Consider the following 25,638-nt stretch of genomic DNA (forward strand, 5'->3'; position numbering starts at 1 on the left):
CACCATATCAACCATCGTTGTGTTTTGTTTTTTTTTGTTCTTCCACCTCTGAGTGGTCAAAAAGCATAAACCAAGGCAGCTTTAAGTAAACGGTAAATATTTAGCACATTCACATATACTCCTCGGCAAATAATGGTGTAAAGCAGCAGTCATTAGTGCCTTAGATGCTCAGTAGATATCTGGTGGCCATCCAGGATCTTTCTGAAAAAAGAAGAAACAGAAAACAGCGTGTGAATCAGTGCCACTGCTGTTGGCAGCCACCCTACATTTCATCAAAACTCTGTTAGCTGTTGCAAAATTCACAAATACAGTCTATCATTCTCCCTGTCTGTTTTCCTCACTTTCTTTTAAACATGTATGGAAAAAAGTGCTTGTTCAGTCTTATGATGATATTTTTCCCTGTTCAACAAAATTTTCCTTTTCTCTTCAACATGGCTGTCAGGTGCTGATTAATCAGTGGCATCCTTCTCTGAGATGGCTCTGTAAACAAGCTGCATGCTTTAGCTCTGTGCACCGGCATTGTGGGATCTGACAACTTTCTCTTGCTTGCATAAATTATTGATCTTTGATGCTCTCTCTTTGCCGCGGTGCAGAATGCTAAAGATCCTGTGGTATTTATAGCCAGCATTTGGAAGAGCAGCTGAGTTTGTTTGCCTCTGTTGATGATTTCTCTCATCAGGCTGCGGCCGTGTTTCAGGGTCGCGCTTGTGTTCTGTTGACCCAGGTGGTCTTGTAGTCTGGGGGCCAAAGGTGAGACCGTGTTTCAGTTTGTTGCTGGCAGCCGGCTTGTTCGACAGCAGGCTCTTGCTCAGTCGGACCTAACTTTTGCAGCCCTCCTTTGCAAAGTGTTGTTTGTGCCTCATTCTTATATCAATTAAAACAATACTCAGGGTTTCTCTGCTGCATTTTATTGTATGAATTTTAGAAAATATAATTATTATTGTGTACTTGAAACTCAATTTCATGCTTTGATGGAAATCACAAGTACAGAGCTACTTTGTAGGTATGCCTGAACTTCAAATTGAACATCAGAAAGGGGAAGAAAGGTGATTTAATTGGCATGGTTGTTGGTGCCAGACAGGTTGGCCCTAGTATTTCAGGAGCTGCTGATATACTGGGATTTTCCCACACAACCACCTCTAGGGTTTTTCAGGGAATGGTTCAAAAAGAGGAACTGTCCAGCGACCAGTAGCTTTCTGGGTGAAAATGTCTTGTTGATGTCAGAGGTCAGAGGAAAATGACCAAATGGCTTCAATAAAGGAAGGCAACAATAGCTCAAATAACCACTCGTAACAAACAAGGTATACAAACGAGGATCTCTGACGCACAACACATTGCACCTTGAAGCAGACAGGCTAAATCAGCAGAAAACTCCACTGGGTGCCACTCCTGTCAGCTAAGAACTCAGGACCGAACGCTAAGTTTGCACAAACTCACCAAAATTGGACGATAGAAGACTGGAAAAACTCTGCCTGGTTTGAGGAGTCTGAATTTCTACTGCAACATTCAGGTGATCTGGCATGAAAACATGAAAGTGGAGGATATTTTCTTGCACACTTTGGGCCCTTTACTGCAAAAGGAGCATTGTTTAAACACCACAACCTACCTGTGGTGGCCATCCCTTTATTCGTACAGCCAACCAATCTGTAGTAACTGTTTGATGCTATCATGTCAGTATGAACCAAACTCTCTGAGGAATGTTTCCAGCACCTTGTTGAACCTGTGCCATGAAGAACCTGGTTCTAGGAAGATGTACCTAATGCAGTGTCCGGTGATTGTACAGTATTGAGTCAAGCTTAACTTGTTTTGTAATAAATTACAATTGATTTCTGTTGGTGCTGGTGTTGTACACTATCTACAATATGCAGTTTATAGCTTACTACTTTTTCTTTAGGGGATCATGTGTACTTCATTATTCAGCATAAGTCTTTATTTTTATGTTTTTGTAATCATCTTTAAGTTTATATCTCAGATAATTGTGTTATTGCGCATGTATGTCACACATATGGCATGACGATGTGGAAAATCTGACTGGAAAATATAGAGTTGCGTTTAGGGGATGGCACATAAAGAAGGAGCCTGAAGATTTTCCTGCTTTGAGGCTTTGAATTTGTGGGACTGGCAAGAACTGTAGCAAATACTGCGTGGGATCAGTATTTGTTAACAGTTAATATTATCTTGGAGAAGTGTGTCATGTTTGGTCTAGTTAAAACAGCAGAAGACGTGTTTTTAAGCCAACTAATATATATATAAAATCCTGCTTTGGTGGTATTGAGCTGAAGCCCCAAGAATGACAGCCAGTAAGAGAGCATAAGTCTGTACCAACCAAATGCTCGTGGCACCAGAATGCTTAAAATAATATAATCCATAACAACATTAAAATTCTGCACACTGTGCCTTTCCAGACAAGATACGTGTAGTATACAGATTGACTGTTAAAGGGGCAGTTCATCCAAAAATCTAATTCACATATGTTTTTCCCGGTGGCCTGTAATGCTGTTTCATGCATTCATCTAGTTTTTTTGTTTGAGCTACCCAGAGCTCAGAATCTCTTTTGGATTTAAAAAACCAACTCAGCAGCAATGTCTTTTTTTCCAGAAATCATGACCCAGTTACTCCAGAAAATCCACAAACCTTTTATGTAGCAACTATTTTCATTCTCCAGTCAGAATCTGGCAACCAAAAGAGGCACCCAGATAGCTGAGGGACTCCATTAAGGGTTACTTCTTGTACATGTCATGAGCGTGTCATGGCCACATGGGTTTTTGTTTTTTCTTGTGTCACGTACACAACCCCCATCCGTTTTCCTTTTATCCAATTCAGGGTCACAGGGGGACCTGGGCAGTCACAGAGCGAGATGTGACAGCCTGTCTATCATGGGGTCCAACACACAGAGAGAATATCGAATCACTAGTTAGCTGGTACCCGGAGAGAGCCCGCACAAGCAGGACGAATATGCAAGCTCCACGCAGCCTGTGAATCGAACCCACGACTTCCTGGCTGTGAGGGAGCAGTTCTAAACTCTGCACTGTCCTCCCACCCACACCCATTTTTTTTTATTTCACACCAAAATAATTTACTGTAGATGGATGGAAGATATGTGAATCTAATTATGAGGTGTTCTGTCTATTTGAGCTCTAAATGAGACTGAATTTTGTATATATTTGGCAGCTATTTTTCTAATCATATTTAACATCCTTAACACAGTCTTAACAAGCTGGCAGTTTACCTCATTTTCTGATTTCCATGCTCTGTGCACGCCAGTTTATTTTACTATTCTTACTTGTTCAGCCTAGATAAAAATAGCAAAGATTGTTGGCACAAAGCTGGACCACAAGTTTAGACCCACATGTATACAGTCCCAGTATTGATCCTAAATATAATAGCCCAAAATAAAATAGTCCTCAAACTGTTATGATGAAATCTACCCAACATAACAACACAGATACAATTAAATTCCCACACACTACGTTTAAGTTATTTCTGCTGTAACAGAGGAATATTTTAGGAATATTTTCACAATTTTGGTATTACTACTTATATATACAGTTGTATTTAATTCAGTTGTTGTCACTATATACTATAACTTGTCTTTCTCTGCTGTTACACATTAGAGATCACTTGTCTCCCAGCCACATACATTCTTACTGAAATATAAGTACTAATGTTCACATTGTGACTTGCTTAAATGGTTATATGTGTGGTGCATCAGTAATATTTTCCACCTTCAGCTTTCTTGACTTCTCTGCCTGTTGTTCTCAACATTTCATCCTAGTAATCCCTGCAACATTTTCACTGGATCTCATTCTAAATCCTCCTCCCTTTAAAGCGACGCCTGACTATTATTTCCTTCCTGTGAGTCACATGGTGAGCTTGATCCCACGTCAAGGCCTCTCTCTCTCTCTCTCCTTTATGTGCGCGTTCTGACACTAAGAGAGCGGGCAGATAAACATTCATGAAGCTTCTTGAAGGAATGATGCTGGTTTAGCATATACAGTGGATACGTGCAAAGTTAGGTCCTTGACTCTAATGGAAATATAATCGTGACAAATGGTTGGAGATGCACACAACAAATTCTGAGCTCAACAGTCTGCAGGCCAACATTTGAGAGCACAAACAGTTATAGTGACAAAATATCTCCTTGTGTCACCGGTACACACTTTCTTTCTTTTCCTGCCAGTCCTGCAGTGACTACCATTTTCCCTGCTTCCCATGTTATTGGACCTTCTCCACCCACTTTACACACATGCTAATTCTGCCAGTAAACCTGCCACTACTGATAAAGGCTCAGTTTTTCTCCTTGCGAATCTGTTGGAGTTTCTTTTGTCATTGTGTGCCAACTGCTACCCGTGTCTATTCCCACCTGAATTCCACCTGAATCTGCCTACCTGTACTTACTGTATCTTGCATTATTCGTCATTAAATTACTTGACTTTTTCCTTCCTGCCAGGCACACTGATTTGTAAGAGCAGAATTGGAGATTCTGTGTGTGTGAGGGAGGACAGAATCGTGAGCATCACAGATGATTTGAATATGCTGTAGGAATTATATAACTGCATTTGAGCAGGCAGTAAGGAGGCTAAAGCTCAATATGAGTAAAGATGAGGTTTTGGTAGCCTGTTCACCCTGTTACAGTACCCCCTTGCCCTAACTGTCAAAATAAAAGCTTCGACAATAGACTGTAGTATTATACTTCCAGACAGAGATGTAAACAGGCCAAACAGTGTTTGTTGTGTTGTATTAAAATTAACCATTCACTGATCCTAAATGATTAAAATCAAATACATATGCAGGCGAAGCCTTTATAACACACTCATTTTGAGATTAAAGGTTATTGCAAAATAGAAAGTAGCTCATATAACGATGGCTGTGTCAGCTTCCTGTTTATTGCTGTTTCTAGGGTGATTTTATTCACCCAAGGTAGGGTGTCCTATTTATTCTGTTGTCATGAATAATTATAATTATTTGCATGAATAATAAAAAAATGTTTTAATGATTCAAACCATTAAACATGAACATATATAGCTGGTACTCATTGTAGCTTCCAAGCACAATCCTGTACTCAGAAATCTAATAAGCCTGATACGGGGTGTGTGGATTTACTGTTGTCTAATCCCACTCCATGGGGGATTAAGAAAACTAATATTGTAACAAAAACAATTTTCATAATAGACACGCTGCAAATCTGAGGATCAGACGCATCTCAAGAATTTGGCTGTCCATCCTTCCACAGTGCCAGTGCACACTTCTATTATAACTCACGCAAAGCAGACTGAAGCAGCACAATTTGTTTCGTGCTCAGATCTTTCGTCAGCAGCGCGTACTTCCACAAGACACATATGTACGCATTCACACATACTCACGTGCAGGTCCCATGAAGCTAGAATTTGAACAGATGACACACTTGGCTGTCAGGACAGACAGGCTGAGGTTAGAACATTGGCAGCCGCAGTTATGCCACGACTAATTGCCTCTCTCCGTGTATTCTCCTGTCGTATGTGCGTGTGTGTGTGAGATCCTCTCATGCAGAGTCGTCTACGTAGTGTCTTTCACGCCTTCTGTGTGCAGACGTGATGACTCAATGTGAGATCGCATGCATGTGTGGATATGTGATAGTCCACTGGTCTTAACATTTGAGGACATTTTGACTTGATCCCAACAGCCAACTGCTCATATTTTGGTTTACGCCCACACCTAATCTAGTCTTTAGAAGCGAGGAAACAATGAGACTATGCACAATTCAAAATGTATCAAACCACTTTGTTTGAAAATCTTCCATTTTTGCTCTGTTAAGGTGTCATTTCAGTTGATTCCAATTAAACCATGTCCCATATGTTCCATCAGTACCACTTTCCTAGACAGATGGCAGTATTTAAAACTTAAAAAAAAACAACAACATATATCTGGCTCTATATGCCAGCTCTTTTTTAATTAACAACAAAAATATTTCAGCCCTGATTAATTTGATGGCAGTCTTAGTTACTGTGGTGGCAGAAAGTGTGGTTTAATGCCTCCCTTGGCAGCAGTCGGTCCTCGAGAAGCTCTGTCGTCAGAAATACACAAAAGAGCAACTGGTGTTTAGTCCTCAATCAAACAAACACACACTGTTTCAATAAACAAATCTGCCTTTTCCCATCATGGCGTGAGAAATTGATTTCTTTTGATTTCACGCCGCACTCGGCAAGCACATAACAGGGCACATTAAAGTTGGTTATCTTGCTGAGAAGTTGGAGGTGTGCAGCCTGTCACCTGCAGCTCTTTATCAACAGCACAGTTGTTGTTTCTTCGTGTTCCATTACTTTTACAGTGGTGACAAATATCTTGTTTCCTATGGCATCTTCACAGAAGACGTCTAAGCTGTGGTTGTTTTTTCATATCTTTGATATGTTGAGGAGAACAAATGGTAAGCTAACTGGAATCTAGCGCACTCCAGGTTTTTCCAAATACAGGCTTTTCAAATTCCTGTGAAACCTAGTCTGTCTGAAAGCAGGAGCTTCTTGTGAGCAAAATAAGTTTTGCGTAGCAACAGGTTTCAAATAAATGTTGCAATTTAACTAGGACACCAACACATTTTCAAGGGAGTAACAGGATCAGGTATTCTTAGTATGATTTTTTTGTGGTTTTCCATCTATCTAGCCTGTCTTTTAAAAAGTGGATACTTTTCATGCAGAAGTGGGAGAAAGCTCTGTCTCTTCAGCATCAGGTCATCTGTTGTTTCAAACATTGTTCAAACCGGCAGACCTTGATTTCTAAATGTGATCTTCCGAGAGAGATCAGACACTATTTCAGAATCGATATTGAGGAAATCTGACTTATGGGGGGGCATCTATTTTTCCATTTTCTAAAATAGTGCTGTCTTTGGTTTGCTCACTCAGTATCACATTGCTTCATTGAATGTATGGAAAAATGTAACGAGTTTGATTAGGGCTGCATGATTATGGCTAAAAATTATCTTTTTATTGTACCGTTGTACATAAATTCTCTAAATTAATCCGTTTTAATTAATCTTTGCAGAAAAATAAGGCATTTATTTACCTGACCTAAGTCTTCTAGAAACTAAATAAAAAACATTTGACTCCATTCATTGTACCTGCCTGATGGAAGTAAATAAAACTCACCAGCTGTGAGATCCCTCTCTATTTCCCCTGTGACATTTTGCATACAGCGCAGATTTTGCCACTTTAGAAAGATAATTGCTCGAGGGGATAACATATCTTTTGTGGAGTATGTTGACCATTTTCCTGACGCCTTCGTTACTCACTGTGTTTATTGGTCTCATGTGTGGCCACATGGAATGTGATTGGTTGGATGGATATACTGATGTGTTGTACGGACTTGCTTTCATGGATGTCTGAGTCTGCCTTGGTGCATTTATTACACTACAGTTTGAGATGGGGTTTTTTTAGGTGGTTTAATCAGTTGTGTTGCTTTGCAGGCACAGACACACAACTCTACAGCACTTTTTGTATACGGTTTGTTCTTTTATTAACATCACTTGCCCTAAATCCGAAGTTTTTCCAAACACCGGATCCGCTTTGAGGGACAAGCTCTTCGTCCTGCTGTGCCAGGCATTTACATTTTGTTGTATGTCTGTCTTTTAATGTTTAATTTTTTACTCGTCCAGACTAGTCTAGGATGCTTCCGGCTGTGATTGGCACATGCAAGCACCGGCACTGATGTTAGGAGTGCTTGATTTGCTTTTGGCTTTTTCTGCTGGTGGAGCAGAAACTCTCATCTTTGTTTCATTGTACGAAGCCAAAATCATGATCAAGATCAAGATTTGATTAATTGTGCAGGTGGAAGCGTAATGTTTATCCCACATTAAAGCTACTTTATATCATTTTAATAGATTTTTGTCTTTATGTTTTTTTTGTATTTCTCTATTTAGCCAATGTGTGGACATTCAATAAAATTGTGTGATTGCATCTGTTCACTTACATACTTGTTCCTTGGACACATAGCTAGAATCGTGGGCTGTCTCTGTGTGTCTTCAGCACGCCGCTACAGTGTAGCCACGCACCTATGAAGTGAATACTAGCTAAACTATCAGCGTGATACGCTCCACACTATATAACCAGCGGTTTGTCACCACCCTGTGTCACAGAGGCACATCAGAGCTTGCTGTGTGATGTCTTCCTTGTTTTATTTTTTTCTTGTTGAGGATAAGATTTGAAGAGAGCAGGGATGTCTGTTGTAGTTTATTTTAAGCCCCATTTGCAGTGTCCTCAGAAAAATACCAAAGTGTGTTAGGCCAACAGATCTGTGGGTGAGTTAGCAATTCTTCTTTTATTGCTCAGTAAAGTTCATTGCAGTATCTTTATTGCCATCTAGAGAGCCATTTGTTTTGAGTGTAGCAGATTCAGTAGGGGTCACAAGTGAACTGAAAGGCCCATTATTAAGGAATACTGGCAGCATAAGCAGTTCATTGACAGATTGTTTTTACCATTACAGCCTTTTCTCTCTTACTTATCAAGATGACTTGCAAAGCTGAAAAAATATTCTGTAAAGCTCTGTTGAAGATTGAGCGAATAAGCAACACAGCACTGATCCTACTCATCTTGGCTGGCAGAGTTATTACACTTGTATATTTTCTAACTAGTTTTTATTTTTATTTCGTTTTGACCTTTTGTTTTTAATACAGTTTAGTTTCAGTTAGCTCCCAGAGTGGATTTTCTTATTTAAGTTTACTTTTTTCTTATTTGGAAATGTTTAGTTTTAGTTTAGTTTTTATTAGTTTCACTGTTAGTTTTTGTCCTTTTATTTATTATTGTATGGAGGATGTAACAGAGGCAATAGTTACGAAGATTAGTGCATATTTTACAATAACAACACATAACTTTATGAAAGCAGTTGACCGATCCAGAGTGTCAATAAATGTGTATCCATCATATAGTTAATTTAGTAATAAATTTTAATTTTAGTAATAAATTTATTTAAGTTCTAAAACAACTAAACTAAAACAAAATAATTTCAGTAGGTTTTAATTTCTCGATTTCACATAATAACCTTTAATAACCTTGACATGCAGGATTCAGTGGTCTCCAGTTTGGTTGTGATAATCAAGAGCCTGGTCGTAAGTTATTTACGCCACTGCCTTAAATCACAAATTGGAAGTCAACACACTATAAATTACTTAAAGGAACAACAACAACATCACTTTTGGAAACTGGTTTCCCCAAATGTTTGATATCAGTTTCTAATTTAAACTAGATCTGACCTTTTTAAACTTTAATTGTCTAATTTTCAAAAAACAAAAATATCCAAAGCAGCCATCAGGCATAACATTTTTAGATATTTCAATATATATTACGACCTGGTCTTTGTCTTTTTATTGATCTGAAGAAAGAGGAGGCGTAATCATGAGAATGATAAAGTGGTGTTTTCTCACAGAGAACTTTTACTTTAATGACTCATCCAAACATTACACAGTTTACAAAAACTGTATGAAATAGATTCATAGTTCATTTACACACGTTGTCACTTTCTCAGACAAACAGAGCAATCACTTAATACTCTATAAAAGCAAACAATGGTTAAAATCTATAATCTTTTTAAAATGTCATGTATATAGCTGACATTTACTAGTACAGCCCACAACACCTGTTGATTATTGATAGAGTACGATGGCTGCATGGTAAGCAATGATCTAAGCCTGAGACTAAGGTTTGTGGAAGGACTCAGTGAGGACTGCTGTTGGCCCCAGAGCTGGGCAGATCTGAGGGGGGACTGAGAAAGATGGAGGAAGGGTAGGGCACATAATCAAGAACAAACAGGCGTGTACACAGGGCATTCACTGTATAGACGTACAGTCTGAAGGGGAGTGTATGAAGTCCCTTTTAACCCGTTAACCTGGTAACTGCTTCTGAAGTTAAGATAAGTTATGTCCAACTGGTTAACCGTACTTTATTATTCACACTTTAGCACCAGAACCGCTTTAAAAACTTTGTGACAAGTTGTATTGTTGGCTTAAGCAAGAGCGTCCATTAGAGGAGAGCGCTACATTAAATTTTGTTTTGCAACTTTTGGATAAAACAGTTTGTTTTGTTTTTTTAGTTAAAGTGACTGGGGATGTGGAAATCTTAAAGCATCGGAGAGTGCAGTACATTTTAAATTTAATTTGAAAATGTTGCTCAGGTTTGCAGTCAATGAGCTGTGGGAGAACGAATGTGGCAGCACTGAATTTTCATACACTGATGAAATGTTTTCTCTCCTTCTGGGGTTGCTGATTGTGTGTTCTCGAGTTAGAAACTACTATTGTTTCATTTCTTTTGAGGGTATTCATTGTGTACACGCTTTTATTTGTCAGGTTTTGATTTACTATCGTTTGTTGTTATCTGCATGTCATTAGGAGCCTATGCAAAGGGACTATGCATGAGAATGAGCTTTTAGCTATATTTGGTATAATGCATGCATTCTGCATTTTCCCTGCTAAATAAATAAATAAAGGATTTCCTTTTTCTCAAAGACAATAGAGGGCTTGGATAAGTTTTAGTAATCATTTCACAGTAGCAAACAAAAAGACTTTTACCCAAAAGGTAGATAAACAAACTTGGATAAAATATCTCTTCACAATCCGATGCAATAACCTGTCACCTGTCTAGGGCACAATGGTGCAGATTTGAATGTGACGGTAATTTGGGGGCCATTTAATTAGATGTATTCATTCTGATCAGATTGTATTATTATCAAAAGACTAAAATAAGACAAAGGGTCAACATAACTGGGCAGAAAGAAACATTTTTTTAGAAGGAGCTCAGAGAATAACAGCTGCTCTTTTGCTTAGAGATATAAACAGTATCATTTGCCATCTGATCAAGATGCCACCTGAATGTCTCCCTGTGGAGGCCCATCTCTGAGGAAACCTTTAGGCAGACTTAGTTGCTGCAGTATAAAATATCCCGTGGAGCGTGGGAATGCCTCGGGATACCCCAGGATTAGCTGTGGGGAAAACCGAAGATTAGAGGAATTCACATGTGAAGTGTATTTCATACTTAATAGTATGGTGATTGGGCAGACACGTCTACAGCTCTGAAGTGTCATTATAAGTACAATTCTACAGCACTTCCATCATTATTAAATAACAAAGTTGTGTTATACACGCCACTCCCCTGCTTTGTAATTGTACTCCTTCTTTGACATTTCTAACTGGTGTTCAGGTGATATCAGTAATACACTGATATCAAAAGAACGATTTAAAAATAAAAGTACTTTTACATTAAGGGCAGTTAATTCCAGTGGGAAAAAGAAACTCAAAGCATGAATAAATGAAAGAAAATGCTATTTTAACAGAGAAAATTCAGAATAAACACTTTATATTCATGTATTGATGGGTGTCCGAAATGTACACCATCCAGTGTATGTGCCACTGAACTTAAGTCTTTGGAGGCATTTTGAATTACATTTAAAGTCCCTTATGAGTAATGATTGATGTTTCTACATGCCACTTTTTGCACAAAACTCAAGATAATCATAAACAACGATGGAAACAGTCTCAACGAGTCAGTTAAAGTTGACCTGCTGGAGGATGACAGTGTGCGAAAAGCAGTAGTTTTGGAGGCAGGTAGAGTGACGAGGGTTTATAAGTGCCAAAGCATTGTAATGGGCTGTTGCCATCTGAGACAGCACATGTGTCTCTCTGGTGTAAAGTATATTTCTGAGCCCTGTTGTTCATAATCATAATAATAACAGCGAATCATTTGCATTGTTTCTCCGCAGCTCTCACTGTCTCAGCTGGCAGCTACTTCACGCTACCCGACCATCAGCCACTCCAGCTCGGCGTTGCCGTGGCAACAGTCATTTCCTTCTCTGCTCCATCCTTCCCCATTGGCATCGGCCCACCAGCTGTCACATGTCGTAAGATTTCCACCCCCGTTCGCTCACACGCACCCACAGAAACGCACACATCCTTCACACACACGTGCGCTGCAGAAAATACACAAACACTAGGTGAAAGTAAGTCATAGATACATTTACGAGGTGTACATTCAATTATAGCGAAGACGCACAATGTGGTACATTATCCGCTTCTTCACTGGAGTTCAAAGACACACTCACCTTTACAGCACTCAGCTGCCAGCTCATACCCATGTACCCATGGAGACACAAACACACACACAACCTCTAACCTGAACTCCAGCCCTGCACACTCTTTGTCTTTGGAGATGCTGGAGGTGCCGAAGCGGATTCTTTTCATCTTTATAATCAAAAGAAACATTATTTTTTCACTTGGATTTTCAATTATTCTACAAAGACTACTTTTTTTTTATAAGGTACTCACTGTCCTGCATCAAACTCATGTTTTGACTAATTAGTAAAAAATATGTTTATTTTAACCTACCCTGTCCAGTACTTCTTTTATTGGTGATTTTAACAATTAGCTGTTTTCATGTCTAAATCAACCCTCAATTTGAAATACAAATCCTGGCAATAAAAAGTATATTTTTTTAAATGAATGCTGTTTTATCAAACTCTCTTTGATCCCTATACATTCCAGTGAACTAGCACAGAGATAATAATGAAAATTACATCAGAGAAAAAAAACATATCCGACTGGCTCTAAATGCTAACAAGCTTTATGCATCTGAACGCTAGTCCTATGATTGCAGCCAGAGGATTCACTGCAGCGTAAATGAGGAAGCAAGCTATACTGTTCTGATTTTATCAACTCTGCTGAATAATTTCCTGAAATGATGCAGGGCTAACCTGTTCCCTGCAGTTGTAGGTGTTTGCTGCTGCGAATTGCCTGCCAGACTCATTTTGCCTTTGAAAGCTGCTTTGTCTTTGCTAAATTAGACTATGTTCACCCACAAATATGCATATATTTTGAAATATGCACATTAGAAGCATTGGAAGAATCTCACAGAATGGCGAGGAAATCATAATGCTGTAATCCTGGGATTAACCCTGAATCTTTTTCAGCTTATCGAAATCAGTTTTCACATCCTTATATATGCACATTTGCTCTTTGATGTAGAAAAAAACACATAGCATATTGCCCTTGTTTGAGAAGTATAGGGATTTGTTTGGCTGCTTGTAAACAGTTTCAGTTTAGTCACATCCTGCAGCTGGGGATGGACTGTTTTCTCGAAACGCAGGAGGCACAGGGCATGTTTATTTCTACTTTTATGTTATTAGTGATATTCAACTTAAGCCTGTGACAAGTAGTCACAATACAAGCTTTGTTAATTGCAACTGTAGTGTTGTAGGTCATATCTGCTGTGAAGTTTCCAAAGTGCTCACTGTTGATACATCAAGTCTGCAAGGCCACTGGGCTATAAGGGGACGAAATGCACACACTAATCGTTGCCATGGTTATAGCTCACACAGAGATCTTGACCCTGCCATCTTGATGACCCTGTTTTTAAATTTTGTTTTGTTTTTCTTTCTAGAAAGGAATTCACATCAGCAATTATGGTGCCTAACTGCAAGGGCATTTGAATATCATTAGTTATGTAATATTTTGTGTTCTTTTTAACTTAACCCCATGTCTCCTGTCTTTCATATGAGGGCAGAACTGGACGCTAATGTAATATCTAGTCCTCTGATGTGCAGGTGACAGTAAAGCACCGTGGAAACACACCATTACAGATTTGTTCAAATTTAAGAGTAGACAGCAGCAAATGTGTTTGCTTGCCTCCCCTTTATTATCACATTAGATTGTAGGTGCTCTTTCAGTCCTGCCCTGGACTGTATACCTGCTTTTAGGTATACCGCTTTCAGCATAGCTGTGAAGTCCTGCGATATTGTAACTAGTCAACTACAGCTTTAATGGATTTCCCTCATATTTCATGCTCAAAATCCATATAGCTTAAACCATGAATCATACTGCAGAAATAAGCCAGGAACTAGGAATCAGACTTACTGGAAGGATAAAATATAATAAGAAAGACAACATGGCAAAAGGACACAATACAATTTCATTTTGAAAGACAGACTAGGTCGTGCTGTGAAATTATCAGAATAACTTTATCCATTTTTCTGTCTACTACCATGCCTCTCAAAAGTAGGAACATCTTGTACTTTCTGGGCTAAATTCCAAGAAATAAGCTTCATTTGTACTCATGTTCTCTCATTCACACATGTTGTATGCATTTTTATTTCTTTCCATATATATATATCAAATCTAATGTCTGTTTCTGGCAACACAGCAGCATTTCCTTTCTCTAGTAGGTTAGTTTGGCACCTACGGTAGCACAGGTTGGCTTCCAACTGCATCAGAGAATGTTTTACATTAAAGGAAAACTGAATCAATATTAAATTATTTCCATTACTATGTGTGCATCAATCCCCAAACAATAGATGTAATAATTATTTATTATAATTATTATTCTACAGTGTAGAAGAGTAGCACATACAGAGAGTGAGAAGCTTTTTCACTATGACTTTTACTATGTTATGTTTTTGCATAAGACATGCTGTATTATGTTCTTTCATAGTGTATATAACCTTTCTTTAAAGATCACATACTGATAGCACTTTGAAAATATTACCTTAAATGCAGGCGACTTGTTAAGGTGCCTGACTTTGGTTGCTTGTTTCTTACTTTCTAAATGCCAATACTGTAGAATCCTCTGCTGGATTTCATATAGGGCAGAAAACACTGTCAACATTACATTCATGTGTTCATGAGTACTGTGTATTTCCTTGGTCTCCTCGCTGGCATTTCATTCTGTTCTGATACTGTAAGCTAGTTTCTGACACTCCTTTTGCGTATATTGAGTCATAAACTAGATTGCAGCGTTTATTGTTTAAACCTCCATTTGTCCTTGTAACCTTATACCCTGAACTCACCAGCCTATAAAGAGTGCTCGTATGTCATCACACTCCATAGGTTTTATGGTAGCAACTTGAGATAAAGTATAACTCCATTACTTTAAGCCTTTTAAATGTGTTAAGACTTCTACATTATGCATTGAAATCCTCTTAGTTTATTATATTACAGGTTGTTTGATCAGAGAACAAAGGTGCATGTGTAGAGTATGTTGAATATACGTATATTTAGTAGCATGACTTTGGTCGAGGTTATTACCAGCACGTTTGATGGAAAGCCCAATAATGCTCAGCCTCGCATGGTGTCTAATAGGCCAACTGAACCATGCACATGTATCAAAGACCAGGGGAAAAAAACAACTGCAAAATGACACCATTAGCACTTCTTAGCTAATTATCTTCGCTAATACCCCTCCAGCTGTGTGCCTGTCAATGACAATGAAGTGGGGATTAATGTTTGCCACAAAAAATTTTGAAATGTTGAACTGATCCACAGGCAATTAACTGTGCTGTTTCTTTTCATAAATATATTGTAAAGTCGAATACTGTAAAGCAGCACAATGCAAACGTTGGAGATTAAAATGCAAAATGCTCTCTTAAAGTAAAATAATTTAACTTGTTATAGGTTGATTAAGTCATGTGTGCTTTTTCCTGAACTTACTGTCATTGGCCCTTCCAATGCTTCGGCAGCTTTAGCTCGACTATAACGCTGCCTATTATGCATTAGCATTGACATATTTATCCTTTTAAAAGCTTTTTATTTGCCCTATACTGTTTTAATTTGGGTGCCATCTTGACTGAATCTTTTTTAATTGAAAAACACCAAAAATCACAATGAATTGACCCTGACTGAATTGTGCATTTATGCAGATCTTAATTTAGCTTATTCATCTGGACAATTAGCAGCCAGTGTCATTCAGTGATGCCCCAAACCATGACAATCAATAATCTACCAAATTAAAATGATGTTTCTTTATTATGGTGACTGTGAGCGTCACATAACCTGTCCTGCTCTATTAGAGCTAAACATTTTTGAAAAGTTCCCCTGAGAAATGCACAATTTACTCTTGTTTAAATAACATTTGCTAAAGCCCGCAGCGTCCAGCTGTCTTTGTTTCTGACACACTTTGAAAGAGTTGTGTGTCTGCGGTGTATATTGATGGACAAGGCTATTTAAAGTCTTGTGACTCATAGATAAGCTTTGAGGATCAATGCAGACATCCAGTAAACCTAACCAGAGTAAGCTCTTTACGTCCTCCGTGACATATGGCTGCTGTTTTTTAAAGATATGCATTTCCACTGTAAGTGTGCGGTTGGAACTGCTTTTCAGAGTATTAGGCAATTTCCAGAATCAGTTTTAGCTAATCCACCACAAGCTTTCATCCTATTGCCTTGTAAATATAATCCAAGTCTCCATAATGCAGTATACATGCTTTCCATACATCAAGGTGACAATTATGTTTTGCAAAGCAAGTCCTCTTCTGATTCCTTTCTGCCTATAACCGTAATACAGTTCAGTCAATTCACGTTGCTGCACATGGCTTTACTGACACGTATGTGTAATGTTGTAATTAGGTAAAGGAACTGGCTGTGTGCCGTTCTGTATAATACGTCTGAGTAAGTTATCGTGGTAAAAACAATAGCGTTGACGTAAAATCCTCATGTACTGCAGCCAGTGGTAATCTCATTTATTGGATTATGCATTAATCATTCCTTGCTTTGTTATTAATGGTTTTTATTTCAGGCCTGCTCAGCTGTCAGCCACTTTGCCCACCTGGAGATGGACCTTCGGCGAGGAGAAGGTGATTCAGCTTCACTTCATGATGAAGGAGACCAACTTCAGGAGCTGCCCTTCACCCCTGTCCATGCCCCTGTCATTACTCTGGGGATGAATGTGCCTAGGTGAGCCCACTCTGTTGTCTGCCTCATACACGAGCAATGATGTGACCCAGAAAGAAAAGACTCTTTTTTTAAAAATAGTTATTGGACATCAACAGTAACTTTTATAAAAGTTTGAAGATCCCAAATCTCTGCAACGTTCAGTTCAGTTTGCCCAAGGTCATTTTAAGGTAAAGATCTCATAATGTTGTTGAGAGAAAACTCAAGATTAATTCCCAAGAACTTGGCAACACTGAGGAGAAAAAAAACCCTCCTGTATAGGAGGAAACCTGTGAAACAAACTGCAATTGGGAAAGGCAGCAGTGTATCATGACCACTTAGGGAAGGGGGACCGTGGAGAGAACCCAGAGAAATAAGAAATACTGGCATCAGATCAGTGTATGAGCTTAGATCATGATACTGAAGGTTGAGAGAGAGAAATACCAATGTAGAGAGGGTTTCTACTGCTAGGATCTTAATTGCTGAAGGTTCTAGCTCCCATTTTACTTTTGACAACTCTAGAAAACATACGTAAGCCAGCACCCTAAGAGTTTCTCTATTTGGATAATATACTACTGTACTGTGAGCTCTGTAAGATATGACTTGTTCATTAAGAGCTTGTGTGTGAGGAGAAGGATTTGAATTTACACATCAAAAGACGCTTAAAACAAATGAAATGCCAAATGGCCATAAAATATTACCAGTGTCTTTTTTTTGTCTTTCATCAGCTTATGTTGATTTTACTCCAAGAGTAACAGAGGACAGTCTTCCTAAAACATGATGGATATTCTCTTAAAAATGTAATATTGTGGCATATTTTTTCATGCTCTCTCCACTGTGTATCTGAATCATCATTACTCATGTTATTGTTAGTCATTTACACCGGTCTTTAATCCAGCATGTGGGACCACTCTGCTCTCTGCAACCCAAAGCTATCTGTGATCCTCTGTAAGGAGGATATGGAGGCTTTGTTGTTGGCGTCAGCTGTGCACCACAAATTGCAATAAAGGCCAGTTTTTATTTGTAAAACATTAAACAATGATAGATGCCTTTGAACTGCAGCACTGAAAAATGCATTAGGTGAAAACTAACTGGAATCGGGCGGCCACAATTAGTGTGCAAAAAGATGTTTTTAGTGGATTCCTGATTTGTCAAACAACCGTGTTTTCGGCCAACTGAAAAACACAATTTTCTCCCTTTCTTCTAGTTGTACTTTCAGTGATTTGCACCTCGCTACAGCTTCTGATTTGGCTAACCTCTCTATGTCAGCATGGGAGGGTGACTCATGTTTGACAGGAAACATTACTAAAGAAAGGCACTTCAAATATCCTTTCAACATGCTACTGTTTTATCAAGCCTGGTATCCTGTGTGAACTCTAGTACAGTCCTTTATTACCACAGAAGTTTGCTATCTTGCTATCTACAGAGGGATATTGATTGGCTCACTAATTGGCAACATGTTTGCACTGGGTAGGATAACACTTCTGCCAGTAAGTAGGAGAATTCAGGTCAGAGCCAATTTAAAGAAAAATGTTTTGTCAGCTTTTACATCCCACTTTGTGTAATGGTTTCAGCACTGTTTGTTAGTGTGAAATTCATTATTAAATCCAGCTGTAAGGGAGAGGTTTTGACTTTGATTTAGTTGAGCAGAATGCAATGAACTCTGGCAATTTACAATCATAATGTCAGTGGAAATATAGCCAGGTCTTAGACAGGAAACCGAATGAGCGAGTGCATTCTGCAAATAATGGGCACACTAACTCCGAAACAAGGCATTGTATTAGTACAGAGAGTCAGTAAATAAGCAGCTGGCTCTGAAACTGTTTTCCGATCCCAGAGTTTGGATCCAGACACGATGCTGTTCAGTTCAGTGGGCTGAAACATCTCTGCCTTCTCACTCGGATCCAAAACATCTTTTTGACTGTTTTCAGTGTGGAATGACCCAGTTCTTTTGAGAAGAACAATGAAGTCTAAAGAAGTTTAATTGAAGTTGCCGTGCATATCTGATTGAGCCTCTTTTGAAATAAAAATGATGGCTTGAATATTAACTGGGGCTAAATTAAGATACAACTCTGAGCGATGGGGGAGAGAAGGAAAGCATGAAATTGACACAGCTGCAGAGGAAAAGCCCAGTCGACTGTCTTCTTCACTGATGTTACCTTAATTAGTTTGATCGTTCTTTCACAAATGTGACACTGTGGGCTCAACATGGACACAGGCAGCATTACTGTTATGAGAAGCCCAAACATTATTGTTCATTTTTCTATGCCGGCACTTTAGCCAGCCATCTGTGCACGGTGTTATCAGACCCACAATGTTTGGTGTCAGCACTGAGAGTATAAGTTATGAATGTTACCGTAGTTGTGGGAAAACAGGTGGCCACTATGATTAGAGATAACTGCCAATTATGCAAGAAAATCCTTTGGGAGCACTTTGGCACCCGTTCTCACTCCCCTGTTAGTATTGTTGTGGTACCGCTGCTTGACGGATATTGCTGACATCCTTATGCTGCCTAATCATCATTTCCTCACATTTTTCTTAAGTCCAGCCGGATATTGAAATTCAGGTTCAGTTTAATAGGATAAAGTGACTAAATTGAAGTTATTGCCCAAAAGATAAACATCTTGAGTCGAGATGGAACCGATCCAAGGCAAACAAAGCTAGGTCGAAAAATGATAAAAACAGCATTGTATTCCGCTCCAGAGATCCAGACATTTTTTTCCCCGCCTCATTTACAACCGCAAATCACCCAAGTGAAGCCAGTGCAGTGGGGACTAAACGCATTACCTCCTGCTGCTCGTAAAGCATCAAGAACGCATTCGCTGAAGTCTTTTCTGCTTGGCGAATGATTGATGTGTGCTGAATTTTTCCTCTAATTTAACTCTAGTTCCTGCTCAGTCAGCTCCAGAAGCTCATTGGCCCACCTCTTCTCTGCTGGTTTCCCTGACATCGTGGACTCTAGTGGACAGGTGGCTGAAGTCCTGGATCCCACAGAACCCCTACCCTTTGACCCCAAGCGAGAAGAGACTGACCTGCAGGGAAACTTGCTGGTGTTCCAGTTTCTGGCATTTACCAGGTGAGGCCTGCAGTACTGTGTCACATGTGGTTGAGGTGTTACTACTGTACAGCATAGCTTAATTGCTGTTGTCTTTGTTGTTGTTAAAGATTTGGCTTTAACACCATGACAGATTGCAAATTAATTACTTTTTTGCTTCCAGAAATGGCAGATTTGTTGTATTCTAAGTGAAACAGAGCAGCCATTGATTCGACAACCTTGCCAATATCTTTCTGTACACTGAGCCACTATCTGTGTGAGATTTGGAGACTTTGATTGACGGCCAAGGGCGGCTCCTCCCCGCCTCAAGGGTTATCTATTTTTCCGTCTTGAACACCAGCCAAGATTTCAATGCGTTTAAACCAGGCATAAGGTCCTGCCACCCTCTACATACATGTCGAGCACATACCCCTACAAAGTATGCACACATAGACTCATCGTTGCAGAAAAGCACATTTCCTGTCAGCACAGGCTGAATAGTACCCCTGTCAGCGTCCCATCACGAAAACCCTGGAGCTGGCATCAACTCTGACAGGGGCTGACAGTGGAGCGGGGTTGGGAGGGGGGTGGGGAATGACGACTGCCGAACGATAGGTACAAAACACACCGATTTTTGTGTCTCTCTATCTTGTCATCAGCGCTGTTGGCATTGCTTACATTTGTCTTGTTCATCATGGACTCATCATCATGGTGCCATGACCACCCATGCATCAACCTTTACACTCTCTAACCTCTTGCTGTTTTGAGATGCATAATCAGTGCTTTGTGTGTGACTAGATTAAAAGACTCTGTTTTTGATTATAATTAATTACACTGTCTGAAAGTGCACCGTCTTTGCCTGTCACAGCTGCATGTCTGCTCAGTTTTAACAAATGATAGCAAAATCCTACCAATGGTGCGACACTATATTTTACATTGTGCACGAATCAGTGGAGTCGTGTAACATAGTCCCTGGAAACTCTCAACCATTTTTAAAAGCATTAAGAAGGTTTTTATGCAAAATCCGGCACCTTTTGATCCTTTTTGGATCAATATTGGAAAATCCGATATGAAATCTGCCTGCGTGTGGGTCTAAAGTGTCCTTGATAAATCATTAAGTAACACGATTCTTTGTGATGGCAAAGAGGAGGAAAGAAGTGGCAGGAAAAAGGGTAAAGAGCGACAAGCACTTGAAATCTTTTTACCAAAGAGGTATTTAAAAATTTAATAGGGCTGCAATCTTCTACTTTTGGCCTCTTCTTCATTTAATTTTATCAGTAACTTTATTAGTTTTTAAAATATCAGAAAAACATGTCTCTGAGGCGAAGTCTGCAGATTTTTTAAGGTAATGACAGTGTGTGCTTTGTTAAAAATAAGTCTCTATAGAGCAACTTTTCTATGAAAATTGCTGCTACGGTTAAAAAAAAAAAAAAAAGGGAAATATATTCCAGAGTAAATTAACAAATATGAAAAAATTATATCCAGGTTTATTTAGAGGAAAAATTTTTTAGGCAGGAGGTTAATAACTAAACCTTCATCACAGTTCATAGACTGACCTTTTCCTGGTTCAGCTTTACCTGATATACTTAAAACCATGACAGATGTCATTGTGAGTTTATACATCCAGTGATTATATATAATTAGGTTTTTATCAGATAAATCTGGTGTTTATTCCCAGAGTTGAACTTGTATTTGGTAGCATTTCACTTTTCAAAGGTTCAAAGAGGTACTGAAACAAGTCTAGGAGGCATCATTAGGCTGAAAAACCAAAAATGCATCAGAGAGGCAGCAGTAATGTCAGGAGTGGCCAAATTAACAGTCTGGTACATTTGTAAAGGGAGGAATGCATTGGCCAACTCAGCAACAGTAAAAAGACTGGAAGACCGTCGTGAAAAACGGTCAAAGTGAAAGCTGACAGAAGATGTTATGAAAAATGACCAAATCAACTGGTCATTATCTGTACATTATCTTTACAAACCAGTAGCTGACTGACAAACCAGTAGCAACTGAAGGTGACTGCAGTAAATGCATCACAGAGCATCTCAATAGAGGAAACACAGCATCTGGTGATGTCCATGGGTTCTAGACATCAGGGAGTCATTGACTGCAAATTATTTTCATCCAAGTATTAAAATCAGTCCTTGCATTTAAAATGATTTTAGTTCATCCAGTTATTTTTGAGCCTCTGAAAGTGGGAAGCTGCATAAAAATGAATGTAATAAAACTGAAGGTCCACACTTAAATCACGTCTTGATTGTTTGATCTAAAGTCCTCTGTGGTCCTGTACAGAGGCAAAACTACAAATACTCGTGGACCTAAATGTAAAAGCCGACAGATAAATCACTCTGTGCTAGCAATTGGGAAGGAAGGTTATAGTCAGCCCTTGTTTTATTGCAAATTATACAGCATGGGTGCAAGCTGAAACACTATCACATTATCAGTTGGATAGTACAACAAAACATATAAATGTCTGAGTGTATAAATTTACTTAAGTGTTTATGTTGTGATGCTATGAAAGCCTATTCAGTCCCTCTGGATCTTTTTCATCACCATCTTAGAGCAGCCTGAAGTGGAAACTAAAGCCTCAAACTGGAACATAAATTGTGAATCTCTGTTTGTCGTTGTAGAGTGAGGTAAGGCTGCGTTACCTCAAAATTATGACAAACAGGTATGGCAGACTGGGCTTCTGCCAGCAGCAGCGGTACCATTTAGGCAGGCAGGGAGCCTGTGAATAGGCAGTGTAATTTCCACCTCTCACCCGGGCGCCATAATTATCAATCTTGTCTGTTTACTGAATGAATATTAATGCCGGCTCCTCTTTGAAGATGGAGCATGGCATCGTCTTTAACAGTGGAACACCAGAGCTTGTGATTGACTGGGAGGTCATACGCCGCTCTTATTAGTTTCCATTTTGAAATCTATGGCTTCGGCAGTCTGTGGTCACGAGGGGGCCCTCACAGCACTCCCTGCTTGTTTTTAAAATGCTTTTTCTTTTTCCTCAGTACTCATTGACTGGTTGATAATCTATTCATCATATGGAAGCAAGAAGCTCATCCCGAAACCTGCTCTGTTTTAAATGTGCTTGGCGCTGAAATCGGGTGCTTGCAGGCTCACAGGGACTTTATGTGGGCTAACTGCAGTTTCAAGTGTGGGATTAGAAATGCGTATGTGTGCCTGAAATCACACTCAGAGGGTGGCGTTTGTGTGAAAAGCAGTACACAGCACACAAGGAGGAGGTTCTCATAGCCCCAAAGATTTCTTTTTCTAAACAGGAGTCCCAGTAAACAAAAAAAGTATTCTATTTGTGGCGATAGATAACTTAGAATATGACAATATTTATACACTGTTTCTCTCGTCCACAGATCTCATAACATGTTCTCTTGCTGCGTTTCATTTTTAATTTTTGCTTATGAATTGTGAATTTGTACCCACTTAGTCAGCAGTCCAGTTTTCTTAGCAGCTTTAAAGTTAAGTTCTTATCCTCTTTTTGGTTTTGAAGTTTTCCCTTTTAAGCAGCTACAAAGTTAAATGACTCCTATAAGATGTGCAGAATATTCATTTTTTTTAAACATTTGAAAAGATTTTGGGGAAAGATGTATTTTCTAAATATAACAGATTTCGATTTACAGGTTCTTTGTATGCTAATTTATTTACACTGTATTCTTATATGGTCATTATCATTGTAATCATTATTTTTAAATAATAACAATCATCTCCTGCTCTCTTTTCACAGAATAGCAGCACCGGGTGTTGGTCCCGATTGGCCTGAAAACATCTACTTCACTTTCCAGTTCTATCGCTTTCCACCAGTCACATCACAGAGGCTCAAGTTGCTGACCGGTGACAAGATTCAGCACAAAGCTAGCGATCCACTTCCCTGTGTCCTGGCCTCCATTAACAAAGATGGCACAGTTAACACTGGTAAGAATTCGCAGCTTAAAAATTTTTTTTTTTCTTTTCCATTTTTTTTAATAGTATATAATGGTTATGTGTTGCCTTTGTGTCCCCTAAGCCAGCGGTCCCCAACCCCCGGGCCTCGGACCGGTACCGGTCCGTGAGTCGTTTGGTACCGGGCCGCGAGAGTTGAGGCTCAGGTGTGAAATGTATGGTTTTCAGGGTTTTTATCGGTTTTCAGCGTTATTTTGTTATCGTTTTTATCGTTAACTCGGTTTTCCTGGGTCTTTTCACGTGTGTTATGAATAAATCTTGTTTTATTTTGTTGTATTTATCCGCGACACCTTAAAGGCCGGTCCGTGAAAATATTGTCGGGCATAAACCGGTCCGTGGCGCAAAAAAGGTTGGGGACCGCTAGATTTATCACAAGATAACTGCATATTGCATGCTTTAGAAAATCGCCACACTTGTGTGTGAGCCTCTGCCGTTGATTATGAAAAGTGTACGAGGCGTATATCTGTTCCAGATTCAGAGTTTATGCCGGGCTGAGATTCATTGTACTGCTCTCCAGGTTAACATTGTACAATCACTTCCTACAAACTGCAAGCTCATTCCATGATGCTCCATGATGTTCTCTGATGCTGAGGCACTTCTCTTTCAATCAGCCAAGCGGGCGCTGATTGATGTCAAGTCTATTCATGTAGCAACTAATGAAATGGAAGAGATATTACAGCTTCTGACAGAGCATGATATTGAGCGCACAAACAACACCCCCCCCACCCCACCCCATTCCTACGCCCACCCGTATTCTCTATTCCCCAGACACACACTTCAGTCTAACTCTGTCAATATTTCTCCGTCTGTCTCTGCATCTCTCTCAGCCTATAGCATCCGGAATGCACTTCCACAAAGCCGTGCTACATCAAGACAAATCCTTCCAGATATTGTATTGCTGGGAGCCTTTTCACCTATTTCCAGACAGCTGCTGAACTACTAAAGCTTTCCTTTCATATTTGAAGAATAAAACGCTTAGCTTATCACCACCGGCGGTTAGTCCATTCACGGCTTGTTTCCACAAATGTCAAAATCTGCCTCATGTGTCTGCATGCTTTACTTGACAAAAACTTTACAAAAACTGTTTATGTACAATTAAAAGTTTTCCCTTTCTGTGATGATGTCATTTCAGTTGGCTAGCTCAAATAGCAGATTATAATTTAGGGTATCGTTAGCTAAAAGACAAACACAAGCTGAGCACACAATGACCCAAATGAACTGGATATTTTTTTTGTATTGGGTTAAATTTGTGATTCTGTTCAATATTAATGGTATTTTGAACATATTTAATGTCACTACAAGAGAATTTGTGCAACAAAAGTAACAGAGAGTGCGAGGGAGGTGAATCTGAAAGGAAAACTTGATTACAAGTGTGATTTACTAGACCCTGGGGTTTTGTTGCTATAGCCTTACTTGGTCTGCTTTGTTACTGCTGCCATGAGGTGAACCTAACGAGAGGGTATTTTCTTTTCTCTTTGTGGATTCATTCCACTTGATTTCATCCCGTGCATCTTATGATCCAACTGATTTAAAGCAATCTTTTTTTTAAGAAGCATTTGATGTGCTGCTCATTTTACTGCCAGAGGATATAGTAGTACTGTTTTATTCCTAAAAATGAATCTAATGACTAAGGTGTAAGACATAGTTTTCACAGGAGCTTCACAGGATAGTTGGTGGTGAAGTTAAAATGAGAGTGGAAATGTTGCTTTCTATCTGCTGGGTGAATGATTACTTGGTGGGAGACACAATCTCCATAAATTTGTTTGACTGTGTCAGTCTTATATTTCCGGCGTGTTTTGTGCTGCCACAGTAATAATTCTGTAGTAATTTTCTCCAGTCTAGGTGATACTGTAACATTTAAAGCTTGAGCTTTTGTAAGGAATCTCAGTTTACTGCAGTAATGAATAGTTGCAGACCTTCAGCAAAAGCATTGATACAGTGGGTCAGTGACATCTTGTTGCATAAGAATGGTTCAACTTAATTCAGTGTACTTCAGTCGATCTATTATT

At 39.2% G+C, this 25,638-nt stretch overlaps 1 protein-coding gene across 1 annotated transcript in view; it reads left to right on the top strand.

Annotated features, from left to right (window-relative positions):
* nphp4 (nephronophthisis 4) overlaps window positions 1-25,638 on the top strand; it is a 162,233-nt gene that overhangs the window by 88,358 nt on the left and 48,237 nt on the right. Inside the window, exons 12-15 of the mRNA XM_025901798.1 lie at window positions 11,716-11,853; window positions 16,514-16,671; window positions 19,535-19,723; window positions 23,415-23,602. Coding sequence (XP_025757583.1) covers window positions 11,716-11,853; window positions 16,514-16,671; window positions 19,535-19,723; window positions 23,415-23,602 — 673 coding nt within the window. The remainder of the gene's footprint in view (window positions 1-11,715; window positions 11,854-16,513; window positions 16,672-19,534; window positions 19,724-23,414; window positions 23,603-25,638) is intronic.

The sequence above is a fragment of the Oreochromis niloticus genome, linkage group LG20 (genome assembly GCF_001858045.2).
Source record: "Oreochromis niloticus isolate F11D_XX linkage group LG20, O_niloticus_UMD_NMBU, whole genome shotgun sequence".
NCBI classification, from domain to species: domain Eukaryota; kingdom Metazoa; phylum Chordata; class Actinopteri; order Cichliformes; family Cichlidae; genus Oreochromis; species Oreochromis niloticus.